Here is a 16,632-nt window from a genome sequence, read left to right on the forward strand (position 1 = left end):
CTGTTCAAAGGAACCTGGGAGCAGGGGAAGGCCCTTCAACCCATCAAGCCTGTCCTGCCATTCTAGCTCAAGGCTGACCATCAATTCCCAACATTTTCCTGCACCAGCCCATATCCAGTGAGGACATTGTATTTGGAAATTTATTGATCACTGGCTTGCACTTACTCAGTGACTGTGTAATACAGTGGTTGAATGCTGTTGAAATAGTAATCCAGTTGATGTGCCGACATGAATGCAAACACAGCCGTGTGTTGACAAGTTCAAAGTGAATGTGCTCCAACTCCTCCCTTAGCCACAGCAATTCAACTTCGTGCCAGATATCTGTGATGTTGGGCAGTGAGCGAGTTGTCACAATAGTACGTCTCCTGGTTTTGTTGTTTGGGCTCTGGGTCGTGATGTGGTTATTTGCCAACTTAATTGAGTCCTGTCTGTTTTAAAACGTGACTTTACCATCTCTGGCCATGCGATTCTCCCCATTCCTCCTGGAGCATTTTGTGATCTGCGCGGTACAATTCCCTCAGTTTCTTTAAAAAGATTCTTATTTGCCTCTGTTCCGGTGAACGGAAAGCTACATTTTGCCTCGCTCTCCTTTATTTGACACTCACACACAGAGGGTTTCTGACGAGTGACTAGCTGACATATGGCTGTTGACAGTTAGCACTGAATTCAAACTGCATTAATTTCCTGACACTGAGGGAGTGTCAGCAAGGGGGTCAAAGGTGCTCTGGTAATGGCAGGTGGCTGTGAGACACCAGTGACCTATTGTGACAGGTGTTGCCTTGTGGCCAGTGAGCTACCTCTGACAGTGGAGCATCAAAGCACGTTCCTGGTTTGAAAAAGGGCTGGCTGAGCATGATGTCAACCAATATGAAGTCACCAACGACATGCCCAGAGCTACTCATTTACATTATATGTCTCATCTTATCTACATGGAACCTGTGGGTCAAGGTAAACTCTATTTCTTGCAGGCCAGTGAGTGCACTTATCATTGCCTTTCTTCTTTGGATGGCAGGCCTGATCTGAAGAGAGACAAGATCGGTGCGAACTATATTCACTGGAGTTTAGAAGAATGAAGTGGGGTTAGGGGTCTCATAGAAACCTGTAAAATTTTAACCTGTAAACTAGACAGGGTCAATGCAAGAGGCTGTTCTCTATGACCACACAGTCCAGAACCAGGGAGTCACAGTCTAAAGATAGGGGGCAGGCCATTTAGGACTGAGATGTCACGAAATTTCTTCACCCAGGTAGTGGTGAGTCTGAGCAATTGTCTGCCAGAGAAAGTTGTTTAGGCCAAAACATTGAATGGTTTCAAGGAGATTGATATAGCTATTGGGGCTAAAGGCATCTGAGGCTCTATGGAGACAGCAGGGATGGAATATTGAGTTGAGCTGTGATCATGTTGATTGGCAGAACAGGTTCAAAGGGCCAAATGGCCTGCCCCATTCTTATTTTCTAAGTTCCTGTATATATGGCCCAGTTGGCCAAACATACTTATTCTCTTTTCATGGATGCAGCCCCATCAGCCATCCTCCTTACATTGACCTCTGATAACTGCTTCCAACAGGCCATGATGCTATTGAGTAGTAGATGTGGTTTGAGGGGATGAATGGCCTACCTCTGTATGTTTGTCCAGTCGAATCTCCTCATTCAGTCCTTACCACACAGAGAGGTTTTCGTCTTTTATTTTTAGGAATTCAGGGCCTGCTCAGAGGACTGATTTGAAATCATTTGTTTCCATTTTCTCTGATCTCCTCCTAATAGTGACAGTGGAGTCACAGTTTTCCAAGCTCTTGCCATCTTCCCCACTTTTCCAGTGGAAACCTGGATGAAGGATGGAATGGATGCCTAGGTTTATTGATCGAGTTGTTTTAGTCCCAGCAGTCAGCTTTGCTTATTTTCAAAGGACCACCAATGTCACCAAGGAAGTGTAAGAGAGTTTTTGGACTGTGACAGGAATCGCAGTGCACCTTCTGGGAAGCAGCAGCAAGTTGATGGCAAATGGACAGGCTGATTTGTTTTAAACTCTCTTCCCAGTCACAGGCTATGGGAGGTGAAAATTGATCAACTCCTTCTCCCAAGTCTTACGTTCCTATCTTTTAACTGGAGCAGCTCACTCCCCTTAGTGTGAGCAGCTAAATTCGGACAATTTACTTTTCCAGGCAGCAACTGCGTGGAAAGAACATCTTGAAGCGAAGTGTTATTTTCTTTAGAAATGGCCTGGAATGGGGGTGGAGTCTACAGACTAATGAGGGTAAGGGTCTTCCTTGCTTTCTGTCTCAGGCCATAGCCCCTGGTCTTGTCCTGTCAGCAGCACGTGATTAATGACTAATTTTTGGGTGGTTGCCAAGCAGGTTCATGCAGGACAGTGCCAGAGGTTAGGGAGTGACAAGGGGTCAGTGAAGTTCAAAAGTCAGCCCCGCTTTGTTGGTGTCCTGTGTAATTATCAAGAAAAGCTTGTTTGTTCACATGGAAGATAATTAATATGCCAGGCTGAATGAAGGTCAGAAGAAATGGACCCTGCCTGACCCCTTTTATTGTCCTCTGCAAGATCAGGGGCTGTGCACTTTTCGACCATCTGGACCAGCACTAACCACAGCACCTCCTGAATGGGGCTGACTCAGGTCTGCCAAATCTCACACTTCAGACAAAACAAAAATGTGGCATCTTTCCATTCTGGGTTTCTTTTGACCAGCAAGCAAGGCAGCTGGTGGAGGCAAGTGTGAGAAGGTGCTGTGTTCCTCCCTGTGTGCAGGAACGTTGATATGATGCTTTGTAATTCCAAGATAAAAACAGTTCCTCAGCTCGAAACTGGTTGAGGTGAGCAGCAGAAGAATCGCATCAAAGGTGGGAAAATCGATTGATTAATACACTTAGGATCGGGGTAGCCAAGTGGACAGATTGATATGATTGTGTACCTGTGAGAGAGAGAGAGTGTGTGTGTGTGAGCGAGAGGGTGTGTGAGAGAGAAAAAATGTGTGTGCGTGTGAGAGAGTGTGTGTGCGTGTGGTGAGAGAGTGTGAATGTGTGTGTGAGACAGTGTGTGTGTGTGCGTGTGTGAGAGAGAGTGAGTGATTGTGTGTGTGTGTGTCCACACACACGTACGTACACAGTTGTGCAGAATGTACTTAACACACTCACTGATCCAGTGGAACCAAGCTTTGCTGGGCTCCTGTGCAGATGCAATGCTGAGCCTTCCAAAGGTTGACACCATCTGCACAGTGATAAAAAGGCTTGAAGATGATAAATAGGCAAATAGCACTTTTATTGAATTGCAGTTTAGGAACAGCCACTTTGGGTTTGGTGTGTCGCTAATGACAGGCTTATGTTCAAGGAAGACACATAGCTCCCAGTTTAAATCAGCCCTCATTAGGCAGCCTTTTATTGGGGGTAGGGGAATGAAATCAGCCCCGTTTAATGAAAACCTTTCAGCAAGTGGGATCTTTTATTGTCCCAGCAGCTGTTGAAATAAATAGCAAGCTTGTGGAAAAATGACCATTGGCAACTTGGAATAATTGGATATTAATAAAATTACGAGGGTAAAATTTCAATGTCCATTGTTTGTGATGGTTTGCAATTAAAGTGATTATGTCTGCACAGTCATCCTGCCTGACATTGTGCATATATAATTTGATGCTGTCACTGTCATCGCTTTCTTTTCAATTGGAAGTGCTGAACTCCAACCTGGCTCCTTGATGATGGGACAGGGGTGCATAAAGTTTGATCAGGATCTGTACGCGTGAGTGGGAATGGTTCAACACTGCTGTGTAAGAGACTAAACTATCCCTGATGCAATTCTACTGGTTGAATCTTTTTATGTCTTGCAGTAGTCATGATATAATAGATGAAGTTAATTTCGCAACAAAGCTATTTTTGGTACAAGATATTCAATACAATGACTTAATGCTGTATTTTGACAAAAGAATTATGTCATTTGCATCATATCTCTTGTGAGTCTTAAATTCCCATGTCAAAAAAAAAGTATTCTGTAAATTCCAGAGATGAGGTACCTTCAAGGTGAAATTGGACATGTTGTCACTGAGCATTCAGTTCACCGATGGAGCCAGTCTAGCAGTGAGGATGATATGGGTAACAAGGTGGTTCTCACACCCACAGTCACTTCAGGAGAGGCCTGTGAATTTCAAACCCTCCCCGCTTCCCCCCACTCCCCCAAATTTCAATAAGTTGCTGAGGTAGGTGGCTGACGTTTTTAATACCAGGGTTTGTTTGAACTGTGAAAAATTACCCATTGCTGTAATTAACAGATTTAGCAGTGTATTCTTCTTTGTCCGCTGGTGCTAGCAACTGAAAATAAATCAGTTTGAGCAGAAAGCAACTGTCAAAACAATGGCATCTATGGCAGGAAATGCCACAGCCATTCTGCCCATCAACCTTGCCCAGTTGATGGATAAGTCCTTTACTAGATGCTAAGAAATTCCTCTGTGTGGCTTCACCTGTGCTATTGGCACTTTACCGGATGGTACCCCCTACTCATGCCACATGACCAATACAACGAGCTCCAAGGCAGATCCCAAGCCTGGTTTCTCATCACCATGCTGGGGATTTGTTTTAAAGAATACTTCAGCCTTTTCCTGAAGGAAGCCTCCACAGTCTGCAACCTTCCTGTTCGAAAGAAAATTCCCCCGTCTGTTCTGTTGGATAGCCACATTACCTCTGAATCTTGTTTGGAAGTCTCTTCCAAATATTCTTGGCAGAGGAAGGTTTACCTGATCTTGAATCTTGATCAAAGATTGTGACGTTTTCGCTTGTACATTGCTGTCCATGTTAAACAGCCTGCCTACTTCACTGTTTTACCTTTATTCATTTAATTTAAGACTTGAAGCACGTCTGGATTCGATCATTTCTCGGGTGAGAAGAGATACACTTGCTGAAGCTTATTTTTTTGGGTCAATCTCCTCACACTCTTTTCTTTACTCTCTCCACTGATATGTGCATTGTCAACGGATCTTACTTTGATGAATTCTCTGCACCCATGCTAACGGCACGGAGTCATGCATGAAAAGGATCATGGATCAGGTATGGACCTATAGCACCCACCTACACTCCGAACGTAGGGTCTCCAAAGGGAACCTTTTAAGCTAATTCTCTCTAACTGCATTCAGCAGCATCAGTCAGTGTACTGGTGATGGTCTGGCTCTTACAGAAGCATGTCTTTAATATTGGTGAAAAAGGTAGAATGAACCTCTTCGCTCTGTCAAACTTGGATTGTGTCTGGGATGAGCATTTGACCTACGTTTCACTGGATGAATAACTGGTGACTGGCTACAAGTCTATCACTGGTGCTGGATACAAATTTACGGCAATGAAGTGTAAGTCCAAGTGTTAAAGTGCACTGGCTTAAGGGTGCCATTTTCTATGGTGTCTGAGTACCACTGTGCTAAAAATGTCTAGTGTTTTATCTTTTTGTCTGTGTTTGTGCTCTGTTCTGTTCTTCGTCCCTTGCCTCCTTTCACTGACGTCTCTTTATTCCCCCTTCCCCCTTTTTGCTTGTAGCTCATTCAGAAAAAGAGGGCAGTGACTGAATTCAATAAAACCACAAAAGCTACTTTGAACATTCTTTCTTTACCCCTCTCATTTAAAAGATGTTACATTGCTGTGCCTCTCGGTGTGAATACTTTGGCATTCCTGCTGCACTCGCCCTCCTCTGCCCCTGTAATCTGAAGAAAAGTGAGTTGATAATGGATCCGAGTCACTGAGAGTTCCTGACCCCGAAGACAGCAGCGACTAAAGAAGTTTACATTCCTTCTCTCAACTGGTTGCTAAGTGTTGGAATTAGTGTCAGGCTTGTCTCTCAGTAAAGGCAGGCGCCAGAATGTGTAGGAGGCAGCCTGTTCATGTCATGTTATTACAGTGGAAATAACTATAATAAAACAGAAAGGAATCACTAACACTTAAAAGTCTGAACAAGTGAATTTGTCCTCAGTGCTCAAAATAGGGTAGACTGCTGTAATCTGAATCAGGCATTTGTGTCAAGAACTCCCTCCCACAGGAAGTTCAATCGAAGGGAAGCAGTGTCTTCAATGAGACGACATTGTGGGTTGGGATTGAGGAAGGGAGGGGAATGAAGAGGGGGAGGGAGGGTAGGGGGACCAAGTGGAATGGAGTTAGAGTGTTGGGACAGGGGATTCCTAAGAATACAGCATTCTAGTGAAGCAACTCTTGATTTTAAAATTCTTATCCTTGTTTTCGAATCCCTCGTTGGCCTTGCCCCTCCCTAACTCCGTCATCTCCACCAACCCCATAAACTGCAAAAACTATTTCATTCTTCCATGGGATTTGGGTGCTACTGGCAAGGCCACCTTTGGTTTCCCTTCCTGAATTGCTCCTTGAACTGAGTGGCTCTGTGGGCCTTTTCAGAATGTGTTTAAGAGCCTACCACGGCACTGTGAGTCTGGAGTCACATGTAGGCCAGACTGGGTGAGGGTGGCAGATTTTATTCCCTCAGTGACTTTGGTGAACCAGATGGATTTTCATGCTAGTTGATGATAGTTGTCATGGTCACCATTACTGAGGTTAGCTTTCAACTTTGATTCTGTTCATAGAGTTTAAATTCCACCAGTTACATGGTAAGATTTACCCTTGTGACCCCAAACATTAGACTGGTTCTCTGGATTCCTAGTACAATTGACAATAACACTTTGTTCCCATCGCACCCACTCTTCAAATTCTGGCCTTTAGTGCATTTCCAGTTATAATTTATTTATCACTGGTGATCAGCCCTTCACTGTATAAGTCTCAAGTTCTGGAAGTCCCCCTGTACATGTCTCAGCCTCGCTACCTCCACTAGGGCACTTCTTAAAACTTCTCTTGACCAAAGCTTTGGTCACCTATTTAACGTCTCCGTACGTTGTTCATTGTCAGTATAAAGTTCCTGTGAAGCACCTTGGGATAAATCATTATGAAGTCATGGATCCGTTCACAAAGCCGGTGTGTTTTTCTGCAAACATTTTGTTGCCCCATAGGTGACATCATCAGTGCACCTTTGAAAAGGTGTTGGTGCTCTGTCCTGCCTGGTATTTATACATCTCTGTTTGTTGGTACTTCTGGTTCTGTATCTAAGTGGTTTGTATATGGGGTCCAGCTCGATGTGTCTCTTGATTGAGCTCCAATTGGAGTGCCAGGCTTCAAGGAATTCTCTGGCATGTCTCTGTGTTGCCTATGCTAGGATGGTTACATTGTCCCAGTTGAATTTGTGTCCTTCGTTGTCTGTGTGGTTGGAAATGAGAGAGTGCTGGTGGTGTCTGGCAGTGGCGAGCTGATGTTCGTGCACTCGTATGGTCAGTTTTCTTCCTGTTTGTCCTATGTAGTGTCTCTCACAGTCTTTGCAGGGATTCTTGTAGATAACATTCGTCCTGTTGGATGTGAGTGTCAGGCTTTTGACCTTTGCAACAGAGCACCAACCCCTTATCAAAGATGCACTGATGATGTCACCTAGCGAGGCGGTGAAACGTTTGCAGAAAAACACACCGGTATGGAGAATGAATCCACAACTTCATCTACAGTCCGAGTTACAAACCGTCTCAACAACTCTATACTATATATCATTATGCTAAAGGCTCTACAGGCAATCTGCGAGTTGTGAACGTGATCTGTTCTTGAGTCCGTTCACAAGTCGATTTGTATGCAAATCAGAACACAATGCAGGAAATGTAAAATTGCTATAAGTAAGTGCAGGAAACGTTCACATGCTGAATCTTTAAAATTACCCCCCTGTATGGGATTGCCTTTGTAAGCACAAACATTCATCAGTTCAACGTTCTTAAATCGGGACTCCCCTGTACATAGGTGCAAGTTGGTGTTGGCACACTTTCTGTATAACATCAGCATCTCCTGTCTGTGTTCACCGGGCTCAGCCAGGCTGGTATCGATTCACCTCAGGATACGAGGGCACAGTTCACAGGCGGTTCTGTTCAACAAAATGGTGTGGCTACCTTACCTGAAAAATGGGGCTGTGTGTGAAAGAAGGATGGGAAGAAGATTGTGGTGAGGTTGCCCTGGATAGATCCTGGGGTTTAATATAAAAACATTAAGTACTGGAAATACTGAGCAGGTCTGGCAGCATCTGGGGAGAGAGAAACAGTTAATATTTCAAGCTGCTGACCTTTCATTTGATGCAAAACCGTGTTCCAGTTTTCCGTTTGCTTCCCTGTTTAGATTTACAATAGTCTTTATTTTCTGAAACAGTCAATCCCCATTTGTATTCCAGTTGACTGATGGCATTACAGGTAATTTACTGCAGAGACAGTGGAAGATATTTTAATAAGTCCCAGTAAAGAAGTGTTATCATTTTTGATGAATGAGAACAGAAGGCAAAGTCATGTGCGCTCGTGCAAGTTTAAAAAGTTTGTAACATTGCAGAAATGAGAAAAAAAGCTGATCTGTGTTAAAGGCCAGAGGGTCTCGAGTTATCTTGAATTATCACCTTCTCAGAGGTTTGATCAAACAGTGTGAGAAAAGGAAATGCAGAAAATAGGTGCTGGCACACCCTTCACATGCAATCTTCTGACTCATAGTTTGTAATCTTAAATTGTCACGTACATTGGGAAAGAACTGATTAGAAAAAACTTTCATTCTTTTTGTTTGGACCAGGGTGAAAGACTGAAAGCACGAGGCTATCAATTGATCTGAATTGGATCTCTGGATACCTTTAGAAAGTGCTGTCTCTGTGAAGAGTGGGAGGGAGCTGCTGTGGGAATCCACAACATTGACTCTGACCCCATGATTTACACACTGCCGGATTCCTAGTCTCTGAGCTGTATTTTGAGCCACCATATTTATATGGCTGGTTTTGTCGGGTTTCTGGTGAATGGTAACTCCCAGAATGTTGATGGTGGGAGTTTCAGCAGTGGTAGTGTTGAGGAGAGATGGCAATTTCTCTCCTGTTGTTGATGCTTATTGTCTGTCTTTCGTGTGGTGTCAATGTTACATGTCAGTTGCCAGCCCAAACCTGGATGTTGTCAAGGTTTTGCTGCATTTGGATATGGACTGCTTCAGTATCTGCTAAGTTGCAATCGGTGCTGAACGTTGTGCAATGATCAGCAAATATTCCCACTTCTGATCTAACGTTGGAACGATGACCATCTTTATCTGAAAAAATGCCAAGAGAGAACCTGGCACCACTGGTTTTGTTTGACAGACTGTATCGCATCTGTCAGATGTGTTATATATTGCCGGAGTTGATCTTATTTGGAGATGACGGGAGGCAGGAGGAGAGGCAGTTGAAATTCTGCCTCTTTTCTTTAAAGTGTAAAACAGATGCTTGTTCCTTTCCTTAATCCCTTTTTTGTATGCGATTGTGAAGGGAATTCTTGCCCAACTTTAAAATCCCTTGTGTCAGCTTTCAGTTCATTGCTGTCTGTGTTCTTCCCTGAGCGCAGGTATGGACATATGTATATTGATTTATGTATACAAGCATGTTTAGTAGACATACACCTGATAAGGACTGCATGTCCTCCTTTGCTTGAATTCTCTGCTGGTCAAAAGATATTCCGAATCCAAGGGTACTGTACGCATTAAGCTGTCACTCACAGAGCAGTTCCTGTGTGGGACCAGAGGGGAAGAATTGATTCTTTCAAACAGCCTTCTCAATACATTCTGTTGAAAGTACTTTTGGTTGCCATCTTTTTGCTCAACTGGGTGACCCCTGGTGTTAAAGTTTTTAATATACTAAACATCTTAAAATGACAGCGTTCACAACCAAACTTGGCCAAGAATTGGTCATTGTATATTTTGAAATTGCTCCAATAAGGATTCCTTCTGGAATTGCCTGCAACTTGAGTGCAAAGCAAGAATCTCTCCAAAAGTACAAAATCTAGGAGCCAGGATGTCTGCAACTTCTTAATTGATAGGGATATGAACTCACTCAGCGTCAGCCTGACAGTAGTCAGACTTTGTAGCCTTAAAGGGGCGCGCACAACACACACACACACACAAATACACACACACACCAGCAGATGGATGATGCACGAGGGGTGATCCTTAATCCTGAATTCTGGTCTGGAAAATCACACAGCATTGCAGTCCAGTGTTCTGCCTTCAGTCTCTGCAAGTGCAGCTGCCCCACTGCCAGCACACAGTCCTCCTTTAATGAGCCTTTCATGGTATTATGTAAATAAAATAACTGAAGGTCAACTTACTGACTTGTCAGAGCTTTTGCTCATCTATTCGTGTGCATCCAGTAATTTGAATGTCTCCTAGTGTAGTCTTCATATTTGTATGAATGTATGATAGGGTTTGTGTATCCAACTCTGTGTTAGTGTGAGTTGATTTACATATTTGTGTGTGTTACTGTGTATATTTGTACAATTGTTAGTGTGTGTGTTCTAGTATGCATTTCTGTATGTGTCATTAGTGTGTATATTTTTGTGCGTTCTATTTGTGTTCATGTTCCAGTATGTGTCAACACCATGTGTTTTGTGTGTGTGTACATGTTTGTGTGTGTGTGTTCCAGTGTGTGTTAGCACCATGAATTGGTGTGTGTATATGTTAGTATCAGTTAGTTCTAGAGTACATGTTTATGTGTGTGTTCCAGTATGTGTCAGCATCATATGTTTGTGTGTTCTAGAACATATATTTGTGTGCGCGTGTTCAAGTGTGTTAGCGCACATGTTTGTGTGTCAATGTTGTGTGTGTAATCTAGAGTACACACGTGTGTGTTTATACATGTTTCAGTACATGTCAACGCCACATGTTTGTGTGTGTATATGTTAGTGTGTGTGTGTTCTAGAGTACATAGTTGTGTGTGTGTGTGTGTGTTCTAGAGTATGTGTTTCTGTGTGTGGTGCTGTACTTGTTCCCCACCTACTAGCATCTGGGCATGACTGTACCTTAAAACCCCTAGGCTGGGGTTGTGGCAGAACAGATTTTGAAAGGTCTTTTCACAGTGGCTATGGAGGAGGATTTTCAGGGACCTTATTTGCAAGCTGTTTCACTGACAGTGCAGGTGTCCAGTGGTAGAATGTGGGAAGCACACTGTGATTTGATTGGGAGAAAAGCCCTAATTCCGATTTATCCTTAAGGAAATGCTTTGCTGTACATGAACCATCAGCAAATGCTTTATTTGAAAGGGAAGAATCCCAGAGGATACAGCTGAGCTCTCCTGACAGCAGTTGCCTGCCTGGATGTGAAATCCCAGGAATTTGATAGAGTGAGAGTAATGGCTGCTTCTTCACAACCTTTGACCTGTTGGGATGAGACAGGTCCTCTTCTGTTTCTCCTCATTCCAACCATGTGTCAGGACAACCCATGCTGTCTTAGGCACACCAATAAAGCTGGGCCCCACCACCAGCAGCACTCTGCACTCCTTAGTATTATTTTGGCAGAATGAGAGACGATGAAAGAAAAGCTATCATTTTGTAACGGTGTGTTGCTTTAAATGTTATCAGTGAAACATTCCTGTGGGAAAATGATAACTTTTCTTCTCTGCAGTTTATCACCAGGTGACTTGACTCTTTCTATAAAACCCACAAGTAAACACATTATTCTATCAGCTTTTGTCAGTGTGTTAAGTAGTTTAGCACAGTACTACATGCCCAACCATGAAGAAGACATTGATCACATTATACACAGGATTTTATTGAATCTAAAAAGCACGCCAACAGTGTCAGAACAGCAGACTGTATCCGTGTATTTATTCAAATAAAGGCCTTTGACCTGAATGTGTAGGTTTGTTTTTCAGCAATATGTCAGCCGCTTTAGGGGAGCTCTTCACTTTGTAGGTGTGAGTCAGTCTGCTGTGAGAATTTTTTTTCTGCTTGCAGGTTAGGAATGCAATAGGATTTGGCAGAGGGAAGAGGCAGTGAATGCGGTATCTTTTTTCGTATAATTTTGTCCTTTTTTTGAAAGAAAAAGCTGCATTTTTTTGTGTTTTGAGCTGTGAGGAGAAATGAGAAGGAGTGCCAATTAAATGCTTTGGTTCCACAAACTTCAGGCGAGATGCCTGAGCCATCATTGCAGAGTCCTAATTAGCAGCTCTGGGTGAGAGGTCACTGGTAGCTCAGCCATCTTGACAACTCTCTTATCAAGTGCAAAGAGAGAGGGGGGAATAGAGTTGGTTCATGGGTAACAGAAGAGGAGGCGGAGGAGAGAGAGGGAAAGAAAGAGATAAAGAAAAAATAGGCTTCCATAATTCAGGACTGGCCCAGTGCAGAAAAAGCTGTGCGAGGCGTTGAGTGGGATCATCTCAGTCTGTGTCTAACATGAGCGATTGGCTTTTCCCCCTGCAAAGCTGCACGCTTCTGTTGCTGCTGACTCCCCAAAGAGAGCATACGTACACATAGTGAGAGAGAGAGTCTCGGCTGTCAGAAAGCTAATGTTGTGTGAGTGAAGTTATCAGGCTCTGTGGGAGGCGGAGGACCGCAGCTGCAAGGGGACTCCTGCTTTCGGGCAGCGCTAGCCTGACTCGGGGAAGAGTAATGTAGGGGGCTCCTGTACCAGACTCTGATGGTTTCTCTTTGTCACAGCCCAGACAATATGATCGAGATGAAAAGCTGGTCGTCACTGCTCCAGAATCTCAGTAAGTACCGCTGGAGCGATTGAGCACTTTAATGAATTGTTAAGGGACTGTCGCTGCTCCCTCTGAGTGTTAAAATCCTTTTTAAAAAAAAAATCCCCTTCCCTTTGTTCTCCTCTTATCCAGCTGTTGAAAGATTGCACATCTGCATGTAGTATTGCGATGTAGAGCAGGGCCATGGTAATTCATTATGTATGCACTATTTAACATGACTATGATCTGTAACTAGTGTCACTTCTGTTTTTTTTTAAAATATAAAACCCACAAACAAAGGCTTTCACACCAAATACCTGACACTGGCCCTAAGCAGGTCGCAAACCTTTGACCTTTGCCCCTGACCCTGAGACGGTGCCCTGTTAATGTTGAGTGAAGGAGCTGGCCTAATGTCAGTTCTTTCTGGAGAGACATAAATAAGTAGAGTCTGCTGAGGCGGAATTTGAGATTACCTTCCGTCCTGGGGAAAGAGGGATCAGGCGACTGCTTGTGTCTTTTTTTCAAAATTCTGAAATCTCTCTAGTAAGTTATTCCATTTATTTCAGAGAATTTTTAAAAAAAAAGTACAGCTGTTGGGATGTGTGCCTGTACTGAATCACATAATCCCTTTAGGAAACCGCTCAGGCTCATCTGATGGAAGATTACCATTCAACTCATTGACTCCGTGATGTAGGATCCTGTTAAGTTAAACACGATGAGATGCTCAGTGTCATACGTTTCCATCCCTCCCTCGCTGCTGTAAAACTTTTCATTCAGTCTCTGCTGCCTTGAAGCTTTCAGTGTTTTGACATTTTATTTTGGTAGCTCGCAAAACTGCCCATTCCAGACGGCATAAAAATTTAATGTTAATAGACTGATGGGCAGAGGCATAAAAGCCTAAAGTGACTCTGTTGTGTTGCCCGTCAGATTACACAGATTGCTGCACTGAGCAGCATTAAGGGGATGAGATGGGGGCTTTTAAGGAATCACTGTGAATAGGAATTAGATGAGACAGCCAAAATGGATCCAGGTTGTTTGGTATCAGGAAGAAGAGGGGGAGAGGGAGCCTGAGGAGGAATTTTACCCTCCAGTGCAGCAGAGGGCAAAAAGGCATCACTTAAGGTTCATTGCTATCAACGCTCTTTTCCCAAGAGGATTAGCGGCTGTGGCAGATCTGAGATGATGTTTGTACAAGCTGCCTGGCTAGTGAAACACCGTAACAGGCTCCCACAGAAATAATGCATCATTATTTTGTTTCTTTCAGCCCAGGCTCGGTGGGGGGGGGGGGGGGGGGGTTGGGGTCAGAGCGAATCCGCTGGCGTCTAAGGAAGGTTTTTGAAGAGGGATCTCAGAAATGAGCCAGTAAAAATGTTTGCGCTCAATCATCAAAGTGAAAAAAAATCTGAATTCCACAGTGGATTTGGTTGTTCCGACCAGGGTTTTAGAGAGCTGCATAGGCCAGGATGATCACAAGAGCCTTTTCCTTGCTTGTAGTGGTCACCACCAATGCCAGGCTAGGGTGGTGCAGGATGGGGCAGTACGTAGGTAGCTGAGAGTTGGTAATCCGCTGGCAACTCCCAGTCATAGGAGCCAGGTAAATTCAAACTGAGAGACAGAGACTTGCTAATTGTGATTAAACTATTTAAAATGACAGTGGTGAACTTTGCCAGAGATGCAGGTAGGTGTTTGATCAAAACACCTTCCCAATTTTCTACCCATCACGAATGCATGATTTTGTCTTTTTTTTTCTTTAAATGAATGCCACATTTCCCTTTTGTTCAAATGTCAAGCAGCACGTATGGAAACTGGTTTGATGAGGGTTGTACAGTTCTTCCTGTTACGACACTCTCCGCACAGATTTATGGCAACTGCATGAAAATTGTGAGAGGTTTGGCTGTTAGATCCAACCAGCTACATCATAAAATCTTCATAGAATCCCTACAATGTGGAAACCCATTGAGTGGGCACTGACCGTCTGAAGAGCGTTCCGCTCTGAACCAGCCTCCTCCCCTTTCCCTGTAACCCTGCATTTCCCATGGCCAACCCACCTAACCTGTACATCCCTCGGCCATTTACCATGGCCAATCCACCTAACCTGAACATGCATGGGCCAATTACCATGGCCAATCCACCTAACCTGCACATCCATGGGCCATTTACCATGGCCAATCCATCTAGCCTGCACATCCCTAAGCCATTTCCCATGGCCAATCCGCCTAGCCTGCACATCCCTAAGCCACTTACCATGGCCAATCCATCTAGCCTGCACATCCCTCGGCCATTTACCATGTCCAATCCACCTAGCCTGCACATCTTCGGACTGTAGGAGAAAACCAGAGCACCCACACAGTCAATGTGCAAACTCCTCAAACACAGTAGCCTGCGGCTGCAATTGAACCCAGACCCCTGGCGCTGTGGTGCTGTAGATTTATCAGAATCCTCATGAGCTTAGCAGGCATAAGGGTTGAGGCTGAGTTGGGTGGCTTTTCTAATTTCCTTTTGGACAGCAGGTCATTTGGAACAAGGATAGCAAAAATGGAAACACTGTTACCTGAGGGGACCTCAGTTTATTGCCCAGAGCCACCCACCTCAGCTTTTACCTGAAGCCGGAAGATGGGAGAGCAGGAAACCACCTCAAATACGGTGATGTGAGGGCCTTGTGGCCAGTTTCCAACTGTTAGTGAAACTGTCAAACACTCACACTGTCATACACCCGCACCGTCAAACTCTCACACCATCATGCACCCGCACCGTCATACACCCGCACCGTCATACACCCGCACCGTCATACACCCGCACCGTCATACACCCGCACCGTCATACACCCCCACTGTCATACACCCACACGGTCATACACCCGCACGGTCATACACCTCCACTGTCAAACTCTCACACCGTCATACACCCGCATGGTCATACTCCCGCATGGTCATACACCCCCACTGTCATACACCTCCACTGTCATACACCCGCACCGTCATACACCCGCACCGTCATACACCCGCACCGTCATACACCCGCACTGTCAAACACTCACACTGTCATACACCCCCACAGTCATACACCCGCACTGTCATACACCCCTACTGTCATACACCCGCACCGTCATACACCAGCGCTGTCAAACACTCACACCGTCATACACTCGCACTGTCAAGCACTCACACCATCACACACCCACACCGTCATACACACACACCGTCGTACACCCGCACCACCAAACACCCACACTGTCAAATACTCACACCATCACACACCCACACCGTCGAACACTCACACCGTCATACACTCGCACTGTCAAACACTCACTCCATCACACACACATCATCACACACCCACACTGTCAAACACCCGCACCGTCATACACCCACACCGTCATACACCCACACCATCATACACCCACACCATCATACACATGTACCGTCATACACACACACCGTCGTACACCCACACTGTCATACACCCGCACCGTCATACACCCACACCATCATACACCTGTACCGTCATACACACACACCGTCGTACACCCACACTGTCATACACCCGCACCGTCATACACCCGCACCGTCATACACCCACACCATCATACACCTGTACCGTCATACACACACACCGTCGTACACCCACACTGTCATACACCCGTACCATCATACACCCACACCATCATACACCCGCTCCGTCATACATCTGCACCGTCAAACACTCACACCGTCATACACCAGCACCGTCAAACACTCACCGTCATACACCCACACCATCATACACCCGCACCATCATACACCCACACTGTCCTACACCCACACCATCATACACCCACACCATCATACACCCGCACCGTCAAACACTCACACCGTCATACACCCACACCATCATACACCCACACCATCATAAACCCACACCATCATACACCCACACTGTCCTACACCCGTACCATCATACACCCACACCATCATACACCCGCTCCGTCATACATCTGCACCGTCAAACACTCACACCGTCATACACCAGCACCGTCAAACACTCACACCGTCATACACCCACACCATCATACACCCACACCATCATACACCCACACCATCATACACCCGCTCCGTCATACATCTGCACCGTCAAACACTCACACCGTCATA

The 16,632-nt window shown here is 44.9% G+C and overlaps 1 protein-coding gene across 11 annotated transcripts in view; it reads left to right on the plus strand.

Annotated features, from left to right (window-relative positions):
- The window catches only part of gse1b (Gse1 coiled-coil protein b), a 627,491-nt gene that overhangs the window by 366,905 nt on the left and 243,954 nt on the right, over window positions 1-16,632 (plus strand). Inside the window, exon 1 of one of the 11 annotated variants that reach the window (XM_072595902.1) lies at window positions 2,675-2,844. The exons of 8 other annotated variants lie outside the window; for them this stretch is intronic. Coding sequence is in view for 2 of the 3 variants with exons in the window: in XM_072595896.1 (XP_072451997.1) it covers window positions 12,460-12,532 (73 nt within the window). In the remaining variant the exon portion in view is untranslated. Of the gene's footprint in view, window positions 1-2,674; window positions 2,845-4,994; window positions 5,035-12,328; window positions 12,533-16,632 lie in introns of those variants that run through there. 2 more of the 11 variants (XM_072595899.1, XM_072595896.1) reach the window with 2 other exon arrangements.

This window comes from Chiloscyllium punctatum, chromosome 26 (genome assembly GCF_047496795.1).
Source record: "Chiloscyllium punctatum isolate Juve2018m chromosome 26, sChiPun1.3, whole genome shotgun sequence".
Taxonomy (NCBI): Eukaryota; Metazoa; Chordata; class Chondrichthyes; order Orectolobiformes; family Hemiscylliidae; genus Chiloscyllium; species Chiloscyllium punctatum.